Genomic DNA, 17,591 nt, shown 5'->3' with positions numbered 1-17,591 from the left:
CCTGCAATAGACATCACACCCTCAGACTGAAAGGGGTTGGCATTCCTGAATCAGCCTACTGCAATACTTATCTAATGGGATAGTGAGTTGGACACTGTGTCAGGGAAGAGGCACTTGGTCCTCTGCTTTTAGGAAAAAGTCTTGGCCCACAAAGAGGGAGGACCTAATGATGTAATCTTTGTCATTTGGGATCAACCTCCTAAATGCAACCTAATATGGCTCCTTCCGGCTGTCCTACTGTTAATTAGGCTCTAAGGAAGGCTGCCTGAAAGATAAGTGACGGGCAAGGAGAGGAGATGGTCTGGGCCACAGTCCAGCATCCAAAGTGGACCCCGTGGGGATCCTACCCACACCCAGAGCACCATGGAGTTCTTACTACCCCAGCTTTTGGGGCCCAGGAGGCACCTGGTACAGGTAAACATTCAGTAGTAAGAGCATGTTGTTTAAAATCTGTGAAATCATTCACAATAAGCAAAAAGCTCTTAAATATTTAATCACACATGGGATTGTGCACAAATATTGCTTTGTGCACAAACAAGATCTTTATGGGGTCGTGAAGAAGGTTTTATTCACTAGTGTGTGAGTGAGCACAGTATTGTGTATGACCAGATGCAGTAGGGCAGAGTGGTCTCTAAAATCGGGCTTAGCTGAGTTCAAATCAAATTCCAGCTCTGCTATGTACCAGCTGTGGAATTTTGTGTAAGCTACTTAATCTCTTTTAAGTCCTGGTTTCTTTGTCTCTAAAATGAGGATAATCATAGTACCATCTTATAAGGTTGTTGCCAAGATTAAATGAGATAATGCATATAAAGTGCTAGGCCGGGCACGGTGGCTCAAGCCTGTAATCCCAGCACTTTGGGAGGCCGAGAAGGGCAGATCACGAGGTCAGGAGATCGAGACCATCCTGGCTAACATGGTGAAACCCCGTCTCTACTAAAAAAAAAATACAAAAAACTATCCGGGCGAGGTGGCGGGCGCCTGTAGTCCCAGCTACTCGGGAGGCAGAGGCAGGAGAATGGCATAAACCCGGGAGGCAGAGCTTGCAGTGAGCTGAGATCCGGCCACTGCACTCCAGCCTGGGCGACAGAGCGAGACTCCGTCTCAAAAAAAATAAAAATAAAAATAAAAAATAAAGTGCTTAGCACAGTTTCAGCATATGGCAAAGCCTGAATAGAAGTTAACTATTATTATTATTGGCCATCAGTACCAGGTTTCCTTTCTCATGAACATAGAGAATGTTTCCAGACCTGATGCAAAGAGGTTGCATAATCTCCCTAATCCAGTTCTTGGGAAGGTTCTTTCCTGTTCCATTGTAACATTTTTGGAGAAATATAGATGATGCTGGCATGTGAGTTTGAAAGAAGACACAGGTTGCATTTTAAGCCATTTTCAGCCTTACAACCATTGTGGTTTTTTTTATTAACCCAAGCTTCTCCTGCTCAGAAAGTTTTTACTTAGTAGAAGAAAGCCACATCTTGATGCTACCCCTGTAGTCACTTTCTCCTTGGTGGGACTATCTCTCAGACCTATTAGCGCTAGAGTTGACTGGGACTGGTTTTCATGTCATTCTAAAGGAAAAACCTGTTCTAGGATCTCCCAGTGGATCACAAACAAATTGGGAAATTCATGTGGACAGTACCCAAGTCCATTAATATTACCCAGGGGCATAAAAACCTTAAATGAACATCTTACCAGTGGTGTTGTGAAATAATTATGGACTTTGATGAATTATCTAATCCATCAGCCACTTAATGGCTCTTTTTTTTTTTTTTTTTTTTTTTTTGAGATTGGAGTTTCGCTTTTGTTGCCCAGTCTGGAGTGCGGTGGCACTATCTCAGCTCACTGCAACCTCTACCTCCTGGGTTTAAGCGATTCTCTTGCCTCAGCCTCCCCAGTAACTGGGATTACAGGGGTGTGCCACCACGCCCAGCTAATTTTTGTAATTTTAGTAGAGATGGGGTTTCACCATGTTGGTCAGGCTGGTCTTGAACTCCTGATGTCAGCTGATCTGCCCGCCTTGGCCTCCCAAAGTCCTGAGATTATAGGCATGAGCCACCGCACCCGGCCTATTGGCTCTTTTTTAAAAAATCATTTAAATTTCTCCATCTTTGCACATGCAACAGCCTGGAATGTCATTCTCATACCCCAGTCCATCTGGCGAATATTGCTGAATATTCAACATTAATGTCAACTTTTCAAGGACACCTCTTATGTTTATTAAGATATTGGTTCAGTTCTTTAATACAGGTGAAACAATGGCCAATGGAATACGTTTATGTATTTTACTGCACAAATCTATAGAGGGCAATAGGATGGCTCTACCTCAAGGAGTCGTTCATGGGCCGAGGCAACTTCTGTTATGCTGCTTGGCCATTCCTTCAAATCTTACCCTCATTGGTGCAGTTGAAGATAACTCATCATCCTCATGTCTATGTTCTAGCCTGCTGCAAAAAGGAAAAGAAGTAGTTCAGGGCAAGCAGCTTTTATTGACCCAGAAGTGGCATGTATCCTTTCTGCTCATACCCATGGCACATGGCCATGTCTAGCTTCAAGGGAAACATAGTCTGTATCTGAATGGCCATGTGTCAGCTCCCAGAAAAAACAAGGAGTTCTCCTGCTAACTGGAAGAAGAGAATGCCTATTAAGGGACAGTTAGCAATCTCTGCCACATTACCCCTTACCATTCCAAGCAGCATTAGAAATACAGGAAGCATTTTTGCTGTCTTCTTTTGTTTGTTTTTGAAATCAAATACCATGCAGCCATCTAAAATAGACAAATCTACAGGTTTTCATAGGAAATAGTCTTCAGGATATATAAGTTAAGCAAAAAATACAAAGTATAGAAAATATGTATAACGTAATAACATTTGTACTTATACACACATATGTAGAGAGAGAGAGACTGTTCTCAGAAGGATACAAAAATAACTACTACTGGTTACTTTGGGGAGACAGAGGTAAGAGGGAAATACACTTTTTGCTAAATAACCTGTAAAATCTTTTGAATTTTTAGACTGTGCATGTGTATATGTGTGCAATTTTTTTAAAACGTTGAAATCGCTGAATTTTTCAGACTTCTTTTTACTTATTACAAACTACTTTTTCTACAAGGAGGTGTGAATGGCATGGAAGCTAGTCTTAACCAGTTCTAGCACTGATGGCACCAAAGGACTTTCTCAACAAAGAAAAAGTAACTCCAAGGCTAGCATTTAGATGTGGTTCCCTCCTATTAAGCAGAAACTTTCAGAGCAACAGAATCCTGGGTGAATAAGAAGACATAATTATCTTAAGGCCAGAAAATCAACTCCTCAAAGAATAGCTTGCACCTTAGCTAACCTCTCACACGAATACCATCTATGCGTCTCAAAGGACCTATAATGACCATGAAACAACCTTTTAAATGGGTTACCCTAATTTCTGCAAATACATGTGTGCTGAAATTTTCAACTTTTTAAAAACTTTTATTTTATTTTACTTGTTTATTTATTTATTTATTTATGTATTTACTTTGAGACAGAGTCTCACTGCTGGAGTGCAGTGGTGCAATCTTAGCTCACAGCAACCTCTGTCTCCTCAGTTCAAGTGATTCTCCTGCCTCAACCTCCTGAATAGCTGGGATTATAGGAGCCCGCCACCACATCCAGCTAATTTTTTAATTCTTTTATTATTATTATTTTTATTTTTTTATTTTTTTGAGATGGAGTCTCGCTCTGTTGCCCAGGCTGGAGTGCAGTGGCTGGATCTCAGCTCACTGCAACCTCCACCTCCCGGGTTCACGCCATTCTCCTGCCTCTGCCTCCCGAGTAGCTGGGACTACAGGTGCCCGCCACCTCGCCTGGCTAGTTTTTTGTATTTTTTTAGTAGAGACGGGGTTTCACTGTGTTAGCCAGGATGGTCTCGATCTCCTGACCTCGTGATCCGCCCATCTCGGCCTTCCAAAGTGCTAGGATTACAGGCTTCAGCCACTGTGCCCGGCCTAATTTTTTGATTTTTAATAGAAACAGTGTTTCACAGCGTTGTCCAGGTTGTTGTCCAACTCCTGACCTCAAGTGATCCACACATCTCAGCCTCCCAAAGTCCTGGGATTACAGGTGTGAGCCACCACACCTAGCCTAAACTTTTATTTTAGGTTTAGGGGTACATGTGCAGGTTTTCTATATAGGTAAATTATGTGTTGCAGGGATTTGATGTGCAAATTGTTTCATCACCCAGGTAATAAGTACAGTACCCTGTAGGTAGTCTTTTGATTCTCACCTTCCACCCTCAGGTAGGCCCTGGGTTTGATGTTGGTTGTTCCCTTATTTATGTTTGTATGTACTTAGTATGCAGTATTTGATTTTCTGTTCCTGTGTTAGTTTGCCTAGGATAATGGCCTTCAGCTCCATCCAAGTTCCTGCAAAGGACATGATCTCATTCTTTTATGGCTGCATAGTGTTCCATGGTGTTTATGTACCACATTTTCTCTATCCAGTCTACCATTGATGGACATTTAGGTTTATTCTATGTCTTAGCTATTGTGAATATGCTGTGATGAACACACATGTGTATGTGTCCTTATGGTAGAACAATTTATAGTCCTTTGAGTGTATACCTAAGTTCGTCAATCTGCTTTCCACAGTGGCTGAACTAGTTTACATTCCCACAGCAGTGCATAAGCGCTCCCTTTTCTCTACAGTCTCACCAGCATCATCTTTGTGTTTGTTTGTTTTTTCCCCCATCAGTAGAGTGCTTAGAGAAAATAAAATTTAATCTTTTCAGAATTTTCTAAGAAATGACCTGTTTGTGTTTCAGCGGACCTGAAGGAAATTCCAGCATAAGTACATGAATGGCCTCAGACATTTTCAAATGTTATTTATTTATTTATTTAGACAGAGTTCTGCTCTTGTTGCCCAGGCTGGAGTGCAATGGCGTGATCTCGGTTCACTGCAACCTCCACCTCCCAGGTTCAAACAGTTCTCCTGCCTCAGTCTCCCAAGTAGCTGGGATCACAGGCATGCCCCACCATACCCAGCTAATTTTGTATTTTTAGTAGAGAGAGGGTTTTACCATGTTGGCCAGGCTGGTCTTGAGCTCCTGACCTCAGGTAATCCACCCACCTTGGCCTCCCAAGGTGCTGGGAATATGGATGTGAGCCACTGTGCCCGGCCCAAATGTCCTGTAGGTTATGACTTCTTTCCAGTCCATTGAAGGCAAGAATGGGCATATAGAGGAGTTTCCATGCATGATTGTTCCAATATATGGTCAGGTACAGGGATGTTAATATGTCTGAATATTTTAACAGCACCCTGGGCTTTCAGTGACAAGGTTGGAAAACTTTACTACAATGTGAAGCAAAGTCTATATTTCTTAAGAAATTTCTGTCCACTTTGTTTTAAATCAATATTGGAAAGCATACTTTTTCTAGCCTCAAAAAAAAAAAAAGAAAATTGGTTAAGAAAACAGTAACATTTTCACTCTTCCCTCTGCTAATTTATGTTGCTCTGTCTTAAGACTAAGATGGAGGGTGTACGTAAATTATATCTGTAAGAAATCAAAGACATTATGGAGGAAGGTAAAGGGGGTGATGGGTTGCTCATATTATTCTCTACTTCTAAAAAATTGAGATATGATTCACATACCATAAAATCCATCTTTTTAAAGTAGGTAATTCAGCGGACTTTCGAATATTGTCAAAGTTGTGCTGCCATCACCACTATGTAATTCCAGAATATTCTCATCACCCTCTCTGGCTTTTAACATTTGCTTAAGTTGTGAGCAGAAAGGCTAAGGGCAAGGCCAGGCGCAGTGGCTCACACCTGTAATCTCAGCACTTTGGGAGGCCAAGGTGAGTGGATCGCTTGAGGTCAGGAGTTGCAGAACAGCCTGGCCAACGTGGTGAAACCCTGTCTCTACTAAAAATACAAAAATTAGCCAGACATGGTGGCAGGCGCCTATAATCCCAGCTACATGGGAGGCTGAGGCAAGAGAATTGCTTGAACCCGGGAGGCAGAGGTTGCAGTGAGCCAAGATCGTGCCACTTCACTCCAGCCTGAGCCAAAGAGAGAAATTCTACCTCAAAAAAAAAAAAAAAAAAAAAAAAAAAAGAAAGAAAGAAAGAAAGAAAGAAAGAAAGAAAGAAAAGAAAGGCTAAGGGGCTAAGGGCAGTACTGAGTTCTAGGCCATGCTAGTGACTCCTCTGGACTCTGGGAGCCCCAGAGGATGGGACTTTGGGGTCAAGAGACATGTGTTTGGAGCTCATCTCTGATACATACCAGCTTTGGAGTCTTGAGCAAGTTGCTCGGCTTTTCTGTCACTTGGATTTCTTTTTATAACAATACCATTTACCGCAGAAGTCTTGAAACACTATATAGATAACAAATGCAAAACAGCTAGCTGAGTATCTAACACATAGTAAATACTGCAGAAAGCACAATATCTTAAGTTTCAAACAAGTCAGGTTTACATTCCTCCTTTGTCCAAGGTGGCCCTGCCACTGGGGCCGTAAAGAAATTAAGTTTTACACCCAGGCGCTTCCTGTTCTGGAAATCATCGCTTAAATCGTCTGAGAAGTCATATAGCAAGCAGTCATCCACTATGTTCCCTAATGAAATTATATCCAGGTAAGAGGCCTTTATTCCCCTTGATGTCTGACTTTCCCCAGAGGGAGGTCTTTGACATCAAACACATGGCTAAAGTAACATCATTGTTCAATCACTTGGCCTTGGGGTAATCTAACAAACCCAATAGCTTCAAGTTCAGACAAAAAGTAAAGTAAGCAACAGCTAGGTAACTAAGGAATTTCTTTCCTGTTTTTTAAAAACACCTTTTTAACACACTGATTAAGAGGCTGAGCTTTAGATTGAGTCTTGCTTTGCCATTATTAATAATGTGACCTTGCGTAAGAGTCAATGGATTTGAATCTTGATAGTGTGGTGCACTCAGCACAGTGCCCATCTCATATAAATCCTCCATAAACAGTAACAGGGTGCTCCAGTCCTGCTGAATCACCTCCTGCTCCTCCGAATCACCTCCTGCTCTCCCCAGCTTTCTTACTGTCACGTCCACCCAGCCAGTGGCCTATAAAACCCTGGAACTTGCTTTGTGCAACTTGGAGGGCTTGTTTTATTTTCTTTTGTCCCTTGAAGGAGCATGTGATAGGATTAAAACTTCTCTAAGATTGCTTCCACCTATGAAGAAAAATGATTACACGTTCTGATCCTAAAGAAATGTTCTTAGAATCAGAACTTCACAGAGACACGGAACTCCCTGTTCTCATCAGCTAGCCAGGAACCAGGAATGACATCAACTCCTAGTTTTTTGTGTGGGTGCCATAGACTCCATGGCAGTCTGGTGACATCCAAGAATCCCTTCTCAAGATAATGTTTTAAAGTATAAACAATAAGGACCATCTCCCCAGCAGGGAAAGGTTGGGGAGCTGCTGGTTAAAGGATACAATATTTCAGTTAGGTGAAAGGAATAGTTTAAGAGATCCATCCTACAACATGGTGACTATAGTTAATAATAATGTATTGTTTTCTTGAAAATCACTTAGAGGGTGGATTTTATGTGTTCTCACCACGCACAGACACACACACACACACAAAAGTGATGTATATGTTAACTAGCTCAATTTAGCCATTCTACAGTGAATACACGTTTCAAAACATGTTGTACACAATAAATATATGTAATTTTTGTCAATTAAAAATAATTTTTAAAATTGCTTAATAAATAAGTAAAATTTTTAAAAGGAAAGATAATCTTTAAAAGTACATAGAATTATAACAGAAGCCAATTGAAGCAAAGTTATAAAAAATGTTTTAAAACAAATTTGTGCTGTAGTAGCATATGTGCTTCTTCAGTAATGCATTAAATAACAAGATACAATGTCTGCTCTAGTATTTATCATAATTTCAAACTTATGAATATAAATGATCTATCAAGATAGCTTCAAAAACTATTGTGAAATAAAAATATCTGTGATTTCCACTGGCTACAAAGTCACAGGTACTGATAATTACTACTGTGGCTATGTTGCCCACATTCATCATTGAAGAAAATGCTGCATTTCAGGTAGAGGTTAGTGAAAGTATATGTGTAGTTTTCCCTTTTTCCCTTGAATTCAATCTATGAACCCAAGGTTGAGAACTCCTGCATTAAGCCAAGACTAACACAATTCAAAATGTCTACCATGGCGATGGGGACATGGGCATAGACTGTTTTCAGATAATCCTACCTGTTGGTCTAATGAGGTCACAGGTCTTTGCACTGCACTTTGCTTTCTAATATGGAAACACTTTAAGGTAAAGACATTTAGTCATTATTTATCCACATAGATTTGTAAACAGCCACTCTGAAATGAGGGCTGGAAAATGAAAGATTCAGGTGGGCTTGTCATTTGCGCCATCCGTTTGTCACGATGGTGATGAATGAGTGTAGAGGCTGACATCCTTTCCTGTCCACCAACTGATGTTCTGCACTTCATAAATGTAACTGTTTTTTCCCTTTCACATTCCCTGCCCCTGGCTACTTCTTGTCTTATTCACTTACCAGAAAGAGACCCTGAGCTGCAAATATGTTGCCTTGCAGAAAACATTCTCCCTCCTCCTCCGGATTGCAAAACCTCTCAGGCCTTGGACTTTCTTCTGAGTCTGGCTGAGATTTTCATCCCAATACGGCTCTCCTGTTGCCCTTTCTAACCTCCATCTGCCTCCGGAGTCTCTTGCAAAATCTCCTCCAGGGTCCAATAGTGTGTAACCTTGTGTACTAAAATGAATTCTTCCTCTTGTGAAGGCTCTAAAGAGCAGTGGTTAAGGAACACGCGCTCTGGAGACCAGCCAGCTAGGACTGGAATCCATTCCTGTTGCAATCCTACTAACTTTGTAACCCTAAGCGTATTATCCAGCTCCTCAATGCCTCAGTTTCCTCATAAAAAAAATGGAAATGGCACTTTAACTCACAGGAGTCATGAGGACTAAATACATTATGCTTGTAAGTTTAAAATAGAGCCTGGCATACAGTAGGCACTCAATAAATGTTAGTAGGTGTTTCTTGTCAGCCCCTGACTGATTTTAGTCTGTTCCTGTCCACCCTCAGCAAAGTTCTCCAATTCCAATCTTTGTATAGTCACTCACACTCTGTGTTCCTGGACAGTTGACTTAAGTGACAACTGAGGGCTCTTTTTAATTTTCTAAGGCCTGAGCTGGACAGGTCAAGAAAGGTTCCAGAAGTTACAGCATGATCAGTAGCAGCAGCAACCAGCAACAGCATCATGATAATCATGTCTGACATTTGCTGAAAATGTATACTATATTAGATGCTTACTGTATGTTATATTTAATCCTCTCAACAACCCCAAACTCTACATAATTACTCACATTTTTGGTTGATAAATCAGACACAGAGGGATTAAGTTATTTGTCTCACCAGGTGACACAGTTCTCTTCTCTGAATTGAGGACCATCACTAACCATAGGCTGTCTTCCTAAGGATATGCAGTGGTCACAGAGACACATCTGGAGTGAGTTATGGACAGCTACTATTTGCTGTGTTGTCTACTTCTCTCTAAAACCACTCTCTGATTCTCTGTACTCTGCCATTTTGAAGGAGACTTGGCTTAGGGGTGGCTATCTGGCATCAGCTCTGCAGCTTTTGTGAAGTCACATGTGGTCCCAGAGTTGCCAGGAAAAAGGATGCCTTGATGAGCCAAAATGCAAATTTCTTAGGAGAGGAAAAGTGAAAGTGAGCTTGTTCACACTGTGCAGGGCTCCAAGGAAATGACACAATGTGAGAGACAGAGTGTCCTGCCACTAGGCTCCATCATATTACAGGGATATTATTTTGCATTTCATCATAAACTTTCCTCCCAACAGTTTGTTTCTTTGATCAGTAAGAGAAGCAGAGGTGACCCAAATTAAAATGAAGGTGGTATTCAAAATACTAGAGCTAGAGCTGGGTGCCTCTAGACATTTACAATGCAGTCCTCTCTGGGAAACTGGGATGGAGGTGGGGGGCATGGGTTTTCTCACCAATCCCCAGAGTTTCCCTTGTCCTGGAGACAAGTCACTCAAAGTCGCTCAAGACCGGGAGAAGGAATTTGGTGATCCTCATCAGTTTATTCACATCTAAAAAGATTTCTAGGGCCTTCTCTGGGGTTTCCAAAAAAACCCTGTGGCTATTTGTTTTTCCTCTTCTTTCTCTATCCCTCTTCTTCCCCTCTCCACTCATTGCTTTCTTTTCCTCCATTGGTCTTGCCTTTTCCAGAATGCCTGTCCACTAGCTTGCCCAAAAGCTTACAGAGACTTACCTCGTGGGCTTCCAAGACTATAGGAAAGTGAACTTTCCTGTGGCCAGGCCCAGGACCTTGATTGCTCTTTTTGCCAACAAATTATTGCTTTTGTGGTCTGCCTGTCTCAGACCTTCTAAGTTATATTTACAACCGAAGACTAGAACCTAAGAGGTTCGAGAATTGCTGGCATATTAAACTAGCACAATTAGTGACACTCTTTATAAACAATGTTATCTTGGAGACTTTACTGAAGGGCATTTAGAGACAGAATGTTTAAGGAATATTTAAAAGCCTTTTATTTTATTCTTTTTTTTTTTTTTTTCAGACAGGGTCTCTCTCTGCCACCTAGGCTGGAGTGCAGTGGCATGATCATAGCTCATTGCCACCTCAGCTCCTGGGCTCAAGCAATCATCCCACCTTACCCTCCCAAGTAGCTAAGACTACAGGCGTGTGCCACCACACTTGGCTAGTTTTTCTTTTCTTTCTCTTTTTTGAGAAGAGATCTTCACATTTTGCTTAGGTGGGTTTCCAACTCTTGCTTTCAAGCGATCCTTCTGCCTTGGCATCCCAAAGGATTGGGATTACAGGCATGAGCCACCACACCTGGCCCTAAAAGCCTTCTAGAAAGATGATTCAAAGTTTGATATGATGCAAATATTTCAGATTTCTGAATGAACCTGCCTGATCAAATGCAAGCCACATTTGGATGCTTGTGGCAAGAAGCCCTGATAAATTTAAACCAGATCAACTGCTAATCCTTAAACCAGAGGAGGCAAACTGCGGCCTCCCTTCAAATGAGGGAAACTGAATTATGTGTTGATTATGCCCAGTCAGAGAGGTACGAAGGTAAGTACCAGAATTTTACACAGGGCTTCTGATTGGAGAAAGTGGCCCAGTCAAAGGGTCCAAGGAAGAGGCAGGATTCCATTTTGGGGCTGTAGTGAGGACCCCTTCCCTCCAAAAGAGATCATTAAAGCTGCCAGAATTTTTCCCCTCACCTGTTCCCAGGGTAGTCCCAGTTCTGGAATTTTCTGGTTTGCGTTTCTTACAGGGTAGTTTAGTGGTTCTCATAACCTCTAGAACTTAAAGCACATTGCTGGACCCCACCCCCAGAGTTTCTGATTCAGTAGGTCCAAGGTGGGTCCCAAGAATTCTGTCTAGCAAATTCCCAGGTGATGCTGATGCTGCTGGTACAGGAATCACACTTTGAGAACCATTAGTATAGTTAAATGTCACAGGCTCTGGAATGAAATTTTCTCATTTCAAAGGCTGGCCCCATCACTCATAAACCAGGGGTGCTTCATCAGGGTAAGTCTCTGTTGCCTCCATTCCCTCACCTATTTAAAAGAAAACAGAGGATAGGAATTGTACCTGCTTCATGGTCTTGTTTTGAAGGATAGATGAGAAAATGCATGGAAGGCACACCCTGTTCCATATAGCACCTGATCACCTGCACACATGGAGCTTGTCAGGTGTCCTGGTGTGTCAGCAGTCTGCAGGGTTTCGGGGAGCTGGACAGCCCAGACCTTGCTGGACATCACTGGTCTTGAAAGCACCTGCATGCAGAATCCACTGTCATTTTAAGTCCACCTCAAAGACCTGAATTCAAATCCTGCCTTGGCTGCCACTTAGTCCACATATCTGCAGCCAGATGTGAACAATTTTATCAATCCCTGGTGTTTTTCTGGGGGACAGAAAAGCATGGACAAGAATCCTCCCTGCTCTCTGAAGCACTAAATTTTATATTTGGCTGAATTTGGCTGCATGGGTTTAGATGTCACAACCCACCTGGATGTCCAGAGCCAAGTGGGATTCTTGCTATTTTTAGTACAATTTCCTTTATCTTCCCTTATCCTTTTAAAATAAAACTTAAAAAAATTACCAACCCCCAAAAAAATGAATCAAGAAAAAGAAGAATTCAATTGCTAAACTTGCTTTTTGTTTTTATTATCAACAATCAAGTTAATGGTACACTCTTGGAAAACTATATGCACATGTAGAAATATTTCCCTTTTAAATAGAAGCATTCATTATAACACATATAAATAAATTCAAAAATCTGAAACATAACTTATGACAATTATGTTCACAAACATAGTCCAACAGGAAAAAAAAAAGAAATCAGACAGACATGCACCTGATAACAAAAATATATACCATTGTCTGAACTGTGGCCTCTCTAAACACAAAAGATTGAACCCGTGAGAACCTTATTACACCATAAAGACACGCCATAGAGACTACAAGAAGAGAAAAACATTATACGGTCACGTAGAGGAGACGGTCTGTACTGATATTAACACGATACAATTGAGTCACAGAACACAGTTGTAGAAAGACACCGAAAAAGTTAAAGCCTCAACATTCAACTAATATCTAGAGTTTGTGCCTTTTAAAACAAAAACAACAACAAAAAAATCAAAACAGAGATGTCTAAACTGCGCGAAGAATGGAACCCTCAATATACAGTCCATCCACCATACAGGATGTGAGTCCAGTTCGGATCATTCCAACAGAAATGCAAACCGAGATACTTCTGCAAACGTGTGTGTGCCTTTTCCTTGCTCGGTAGATTTCTCTGCAGCCAGTTATGTGGACTGCAATTGACTCCAATCCAAAGCAGTGCCAAAAAGTTCAGTAAAAGCTGGTGGAAGAAGAAAATGCCAACGGGGCGGGAGCGAGGGGGAAAAAAAGAGTTGCGAAACATGAGACACATTTTGCAGAGTTTGTAGATGAAAAGGCATCTCATGGATAGGGCATCTTTCAGGGCCCAACGGCTGCAAAGATTCGGGGTTGGGAGTTGCAACTGTGTGGGGTTCCGATGCCCTAATGGCGGGATGGCGTTCAGCGAGGTGGGACAGGCAAGGGGGAGCGAGAAAGTCATTCTGGCCACCGGGAGAGTCTGAGCGAGTCGTCGCCGCAGTGACCCGAACCCAAGGACAGGATAGGAAGGGTGGGCTGGAAAGGCGTCCCTACTCTTCCCTGAAGAAGAGCCCCAAGAGAATCCGTGCTGTTAGGAGGGAGCGGATTTAGGGGTTCACAAGATCGAACCTTCAGCTCCAGCTGCAGCTTCTCCCCTAGCCCCTCTTTAATTTGTCTCTTTTTTTCTCTTATGTTTTTTAAACCTTTCTGGGTTGTTGGCTTTTTGTTTTTTAATGGTTTCTGTCTTCCAACTTTTTGTTTTTATTTTTACTTTTTTGTCTTTTTTTTTTCCTAAACAAGTCACTGAGTTGGTTGCGGGCCCCCATCTCTTCCTGTCACCTGCTTGGGCCACAGTCACACATTCCCCGAGACAGACACAAACTGACACGCAGACACAGCCCCCTGAGAGTGCCCCCGCGTCCAGGCCGCGCTGCTCACAACCCCCGGTCAGCAGGAGGAGCACAGGCCCCGATGCGCGGCCCCAGGCAGGTGCGAAGCCAGGGAAGTTTGTTTGTTTTGTTTTGTTTTGTTTGGGGGTTAAGGAAGGGGGGTAGGAGTGGGGTTGAAATGAGGGCGACGCCTTTTTCCCTTTATTCTTAGCGCGATTACTTTAGGCCCTCGATGAAAAAGCCATGGCAGCAGCGACGACAATAGCCTTGGGCCTACCCGCTCGCCCACTCGCCCGCCCGGGCCCTGGCTCGCCCGCTGTCGCCGCCGCCGCCGCCGCAGGATCCCAGATCAGAACATACTGCTCTTCACTAAGGCGGCTTTGGCACCGTTGGGTCTTTGGAGCGAAGATAGGACGCTGGCGAAGGGGCCCCCAAGCGAATCCGGGATGGAGGTGATGGGGCCAGGGCCAGGAGCCCAGCCTTGTCCAGGGCCCCCAGCCGCAGCCAGGCCTCCAGCTGCCGCCGCTGCCGCGGCCGCCGCCGCTGCTGCTGCGGCCGCCGCCGCTGCTGCTGCGCTGCCCTTGCCGGGTTCGCCTCCCGGGCCCCCGGGCCCCGCCGCCCCTGGAGCTCCCGCCGGGCTGGGCCCGCCGCCGCCGCCTCCATTCGCCCCGCAGCTGGGGGTGGGGTTGGGGTTGGGACCGGGGCCCCCAGTGCTGTCCGGGTCGGTGCTCTTGGCCTCTTTGCTCTCGTCGTCCCTGGAAGAGTCAGATTTTTTGCCCGAGGAGCCGTTCTTGGCCGCGGCCGCCGCGGCTGCAGCTGCGCGCTCCTGCTTGCGAAACTTGGCACGGCGGTTCTGGAACCACACCTGGCCCAAGACGGAAGCAGAGACGATGAAGCAGGGGAAGAAAGAAGAAAATGGGAAAGAAAAACAACGGTTAGGGTGGCCCACGTTCTACTTCGGCTTGTTTTAACACCCTCCTCCCCATGCTCCGTGGTCACCCCCGCGCGCACCCAGTCCACCAAGTCTACCGCTTCTTGCTGCTGTGCATCTTCGGAGAAACTTTCTTAGGGGGAGTGAGCACGCCAGGAAAATGAAGGCTTGCGGCAGAGTTAAAAAAGCTACAGGCCCCAGAAAGACCCTGAAAGGGAAGGCCTTATTTTGGTGGACCTCTGTTCAGTCTGCTTCTTGAGCAAGCCCCGAGCTCGTCATTCACTCCTAAGCCTAAGTTCTAAAGTTAAACTCTAATTGGTAGAAGGAAAAGGGATCCTCTGGGTTTGCTCCGATGCCCATCCCCGGCCTTTGGGCCTGGAAGAGCATGCCATGGTGCAAACCGCTTCTCGGTCGGGGGCTCACCCAGAGAGGCGCTGTGGCCAACTCCTGAGCGCACCTGTGTCTAACAGTTTAGAGTAAGTTATGGTTCTTGACCTTCATGAAGTCACAGACCCTTTGCAAATCTGATGCAAGTCATAGTTTCCGGGAAAATGCACCTATATGCCATGGGGCCAGGTTAAAAGCACTCGGGTTAGGAAGCATTTGGGATAAAAGAAACAAAAGAAGGAAAGACTTAAAATACGGGAGCAAAGTCTGCACACCTTCCACCATAGGCACTTCCTGTCCCCGAAATTGCCTTGTTCATCCACGTCCCAAGGCCCCCCATGTCTCTGCTTGGGTGGGAAACACTTCGCAGCTGGAAATAAAATGCCAAGAGCGCGCGCTCTAAGCCTTTCTCGAACGCACAGCCACACCAAATCCACTGTTTCTGATCGGCCCTGGCGCTCTGGGTCTTTCTCACTCGAGGCTCCAGGACTTCGAATTTCACCAGCCGCCCCTCACCCCGACACCTCCCCGGACCAGTGCGGAGGAGTGGGGTCGGTTTCCAGGCGCGCGTACCTGGACTCGCGCCTCTGTGAGGTCGATCTTCAGGGCCAGCTCCTCCCGAGTGTAGATGTCGGGGTAGTGAGTCTCCGCGAAGACTCTTTCCAGTTCTTTGAGCTGCGCACTGGTGAAAGTTGTGCGGATGCGCCGCTGCTTGCGCTTCTCGTTGAGGCCGCCGTGGTCCGTGAAGAGTTTGTAAGGAACTAGACAGAGTATGACAGAGGAGATAGAAAGTGAGCGAATCAGCCGGCAGCGCGCCGGCCGTGGAGCTAGAATGTGGGGACTCCAAGGTCAGGTCATCCGGCAGCCGCTACCTACACCCGCGCGGAGAATCGCACAGAGAAGCTGCCGGAAGAAACCGAGCAAATTTGTTATCCACGGAAACCTGGGCTCAAACTTCGGGCTTGGCGGAGTCGTTTCCGGCACAAGCGCCTTTGGGTGGATTGAAACAGCGCTATGTGACGGACTGGGGATAGTGCTTTCAGCAGGAAAAAACCAGAGAGGAAAAAAAATCCAAAAACCTCATTAGGAATATCAGGGAGCCAGGAAAGAAGCTACCAAACAGTCCCACTTTGGAAACTTTTCAATTCTCAGAAAGTTGACCCGGCTCAAAAGTTGGGAGAAAGTGCTGCAAAAAAATAATAGTAAATTAAAGAAATAATCATAAAAATGACCAGCCAAAGAGGTGTGAGCCGCTGTCGGTTCTTAAAAAAAGAGACACTGCCAGTAATGAGCTTTACTCTTTGTTATTTAATTATTTTCTAAGCTTTACGTCTCATCGCAAAGTAAATAAATTATGCCTATCATTTTGGCAGCTTAAGATAATTTTGTTGGCGGTTCGGGTGTGACTAGGATAGTGTAACCCTGTAAGTGAATTACCCCTCCCTGCAATCGCTTCTAACGTGATAAATTCTTTCATTTGTGTAAGCAAATTTCGTTTGGTAAATACTAAACACATTTCCATTTTCAAATGCAATCAAGGCTTCCTATATACGGGCGGAAAGGCGGCTTCCTCCGCTGAGAAAGCTGAAGGTCCTTACCTGCGGCGTACGGACTGCTCTGGTGGTCCCTGAGGGTGCCCAGGCTGCAGGATCCCGGCGTGAGGGACGGGCAGCCGGACGTGGCCCCAAAAGTGGTCCTTATCGGGTTATACTGGAAGCCACTGGCCTGGCTGCAGGAACTGAAGTCAGCATAGGCTGAAGCCAGGCTCGAGGTGTCCATCCCAGCCATACAGGACTCGTAGGCAGAGGAATTGAGGTAAGAATATTCCATTTTATACATTGAAAAGGTTCTGGATGGCTCAGCCAAGTGGAAAAATGAAATAAAAGATGGATATGGAGAAGGTGGCTGGAGTGGGGAGATGTGCACAGCTCAACGCCTGCCTCCAAACTGGCCTCCTTACTACCAGCAGAGCCTAGTTTTATGAAAAAGCCTCCTATGAGATGCCTTGTCTGAGGTCTCTAGAGCATATAGTCCTCATAATAAACTTGGCTCTTTCCACTTGGACAATAGCAAAGCGGTTGGTCTTATTGCTGGCGCTTTTTACATGACAATAACTCATCCGTCTATTGGGCTGGCACTGGGGAACTGAGCTGTCCAACCTCCCTATCATTGATTCCTGCATCTCTAATTAGAATTTAATACCACACCATTACGCACCGAGCCCCTGATCCTCCCTTCTAACCAGCTCCCTGCCCTTTAATTCAATCACACTACTTGGAAATAATGAAAGTTGGGTGACGATTCTCCCTGATCCAATTTCCCCGAGCTTTTAAGCCTTTTTAACTGATCATATACCTTAGGCATAAATTGAGATAGTGTGTGTGTTTTCCCCCTTTTTCGTCCTCTTCTTTTTTTCCCCTCAGTTAGGGAGAAGAAACCTTGATGTCATAGAAAACCTGTTTTGTAAGACTGTTACACGCTCAATTTAACAACAAGCCTACCCCCCGAAGTGCATGAAATGTTGTAAAGGACTGGGACATTGGCAAGACTCAGGCGCCCTGTAACATAGAGTAAGTGGGTCAAGGGGGTTTATGTGAACGATAAGCGGATTTCTTTAAAAATACACCTGGTAGAAGGGGTTAAAAAAGAGAGAGAGAAAGCATTTTATAAATTGCATTTCTCCTTGCAGCTAAAT

At 44.4% G+C, this 17,591-nt stretch overlaps 1 protein-coding gene across 1 annotated transcript; it reads right to left on the bottom strand.

The window, feature by feature from the left end:
- Positions 1–12,212: 12,212 nt before the first annotated feature.
- Positions 12,213–17,095, bottom strand: PHOX2B (paired like homeobox 2B). Its single transcript, XM_023224677.1, has 3 exons — positions 16,495–17,095; positions 15,470–15,657; positions 12,213–14,443 (listed from the first exon to the last, which is right to left on the bottom strand). The coding sequence occupies exons 1-3, from the start codon at positions 16,733–16,735 to the stop codon at positions 13,928–13,930; spliced, it is 945 nt and encodes a 314-aa protein (XP_023080445.1). The 5' UTR covers positions 16,736–17,095; the 3' UTR covers positions 12,213–13,927.
- Positions 17,096–17,591: the final 496 nt, after the last annotated feature.

This window comes from Piliocolobus tephrosceles, chromosome 3 (assembly GCF_002776525.5).
Source record: "Piliocolobus tephrosceles isolate RC106 chromosome 3, ASM277652v3, whole genome shotgun sequence".
Taxonomy (NCBI): Eukaryota; Metazoa; Chordata; class Mammalia; order Primates; family Cercopithecidae; genus Piliocolobus; species Piliocolobus tephrosceles.
The sequence above is the reverse complement of the archived record's forward strand: the minus strand, read 5'-3'. Positions and strand labels throughout refer to the sequence as shown.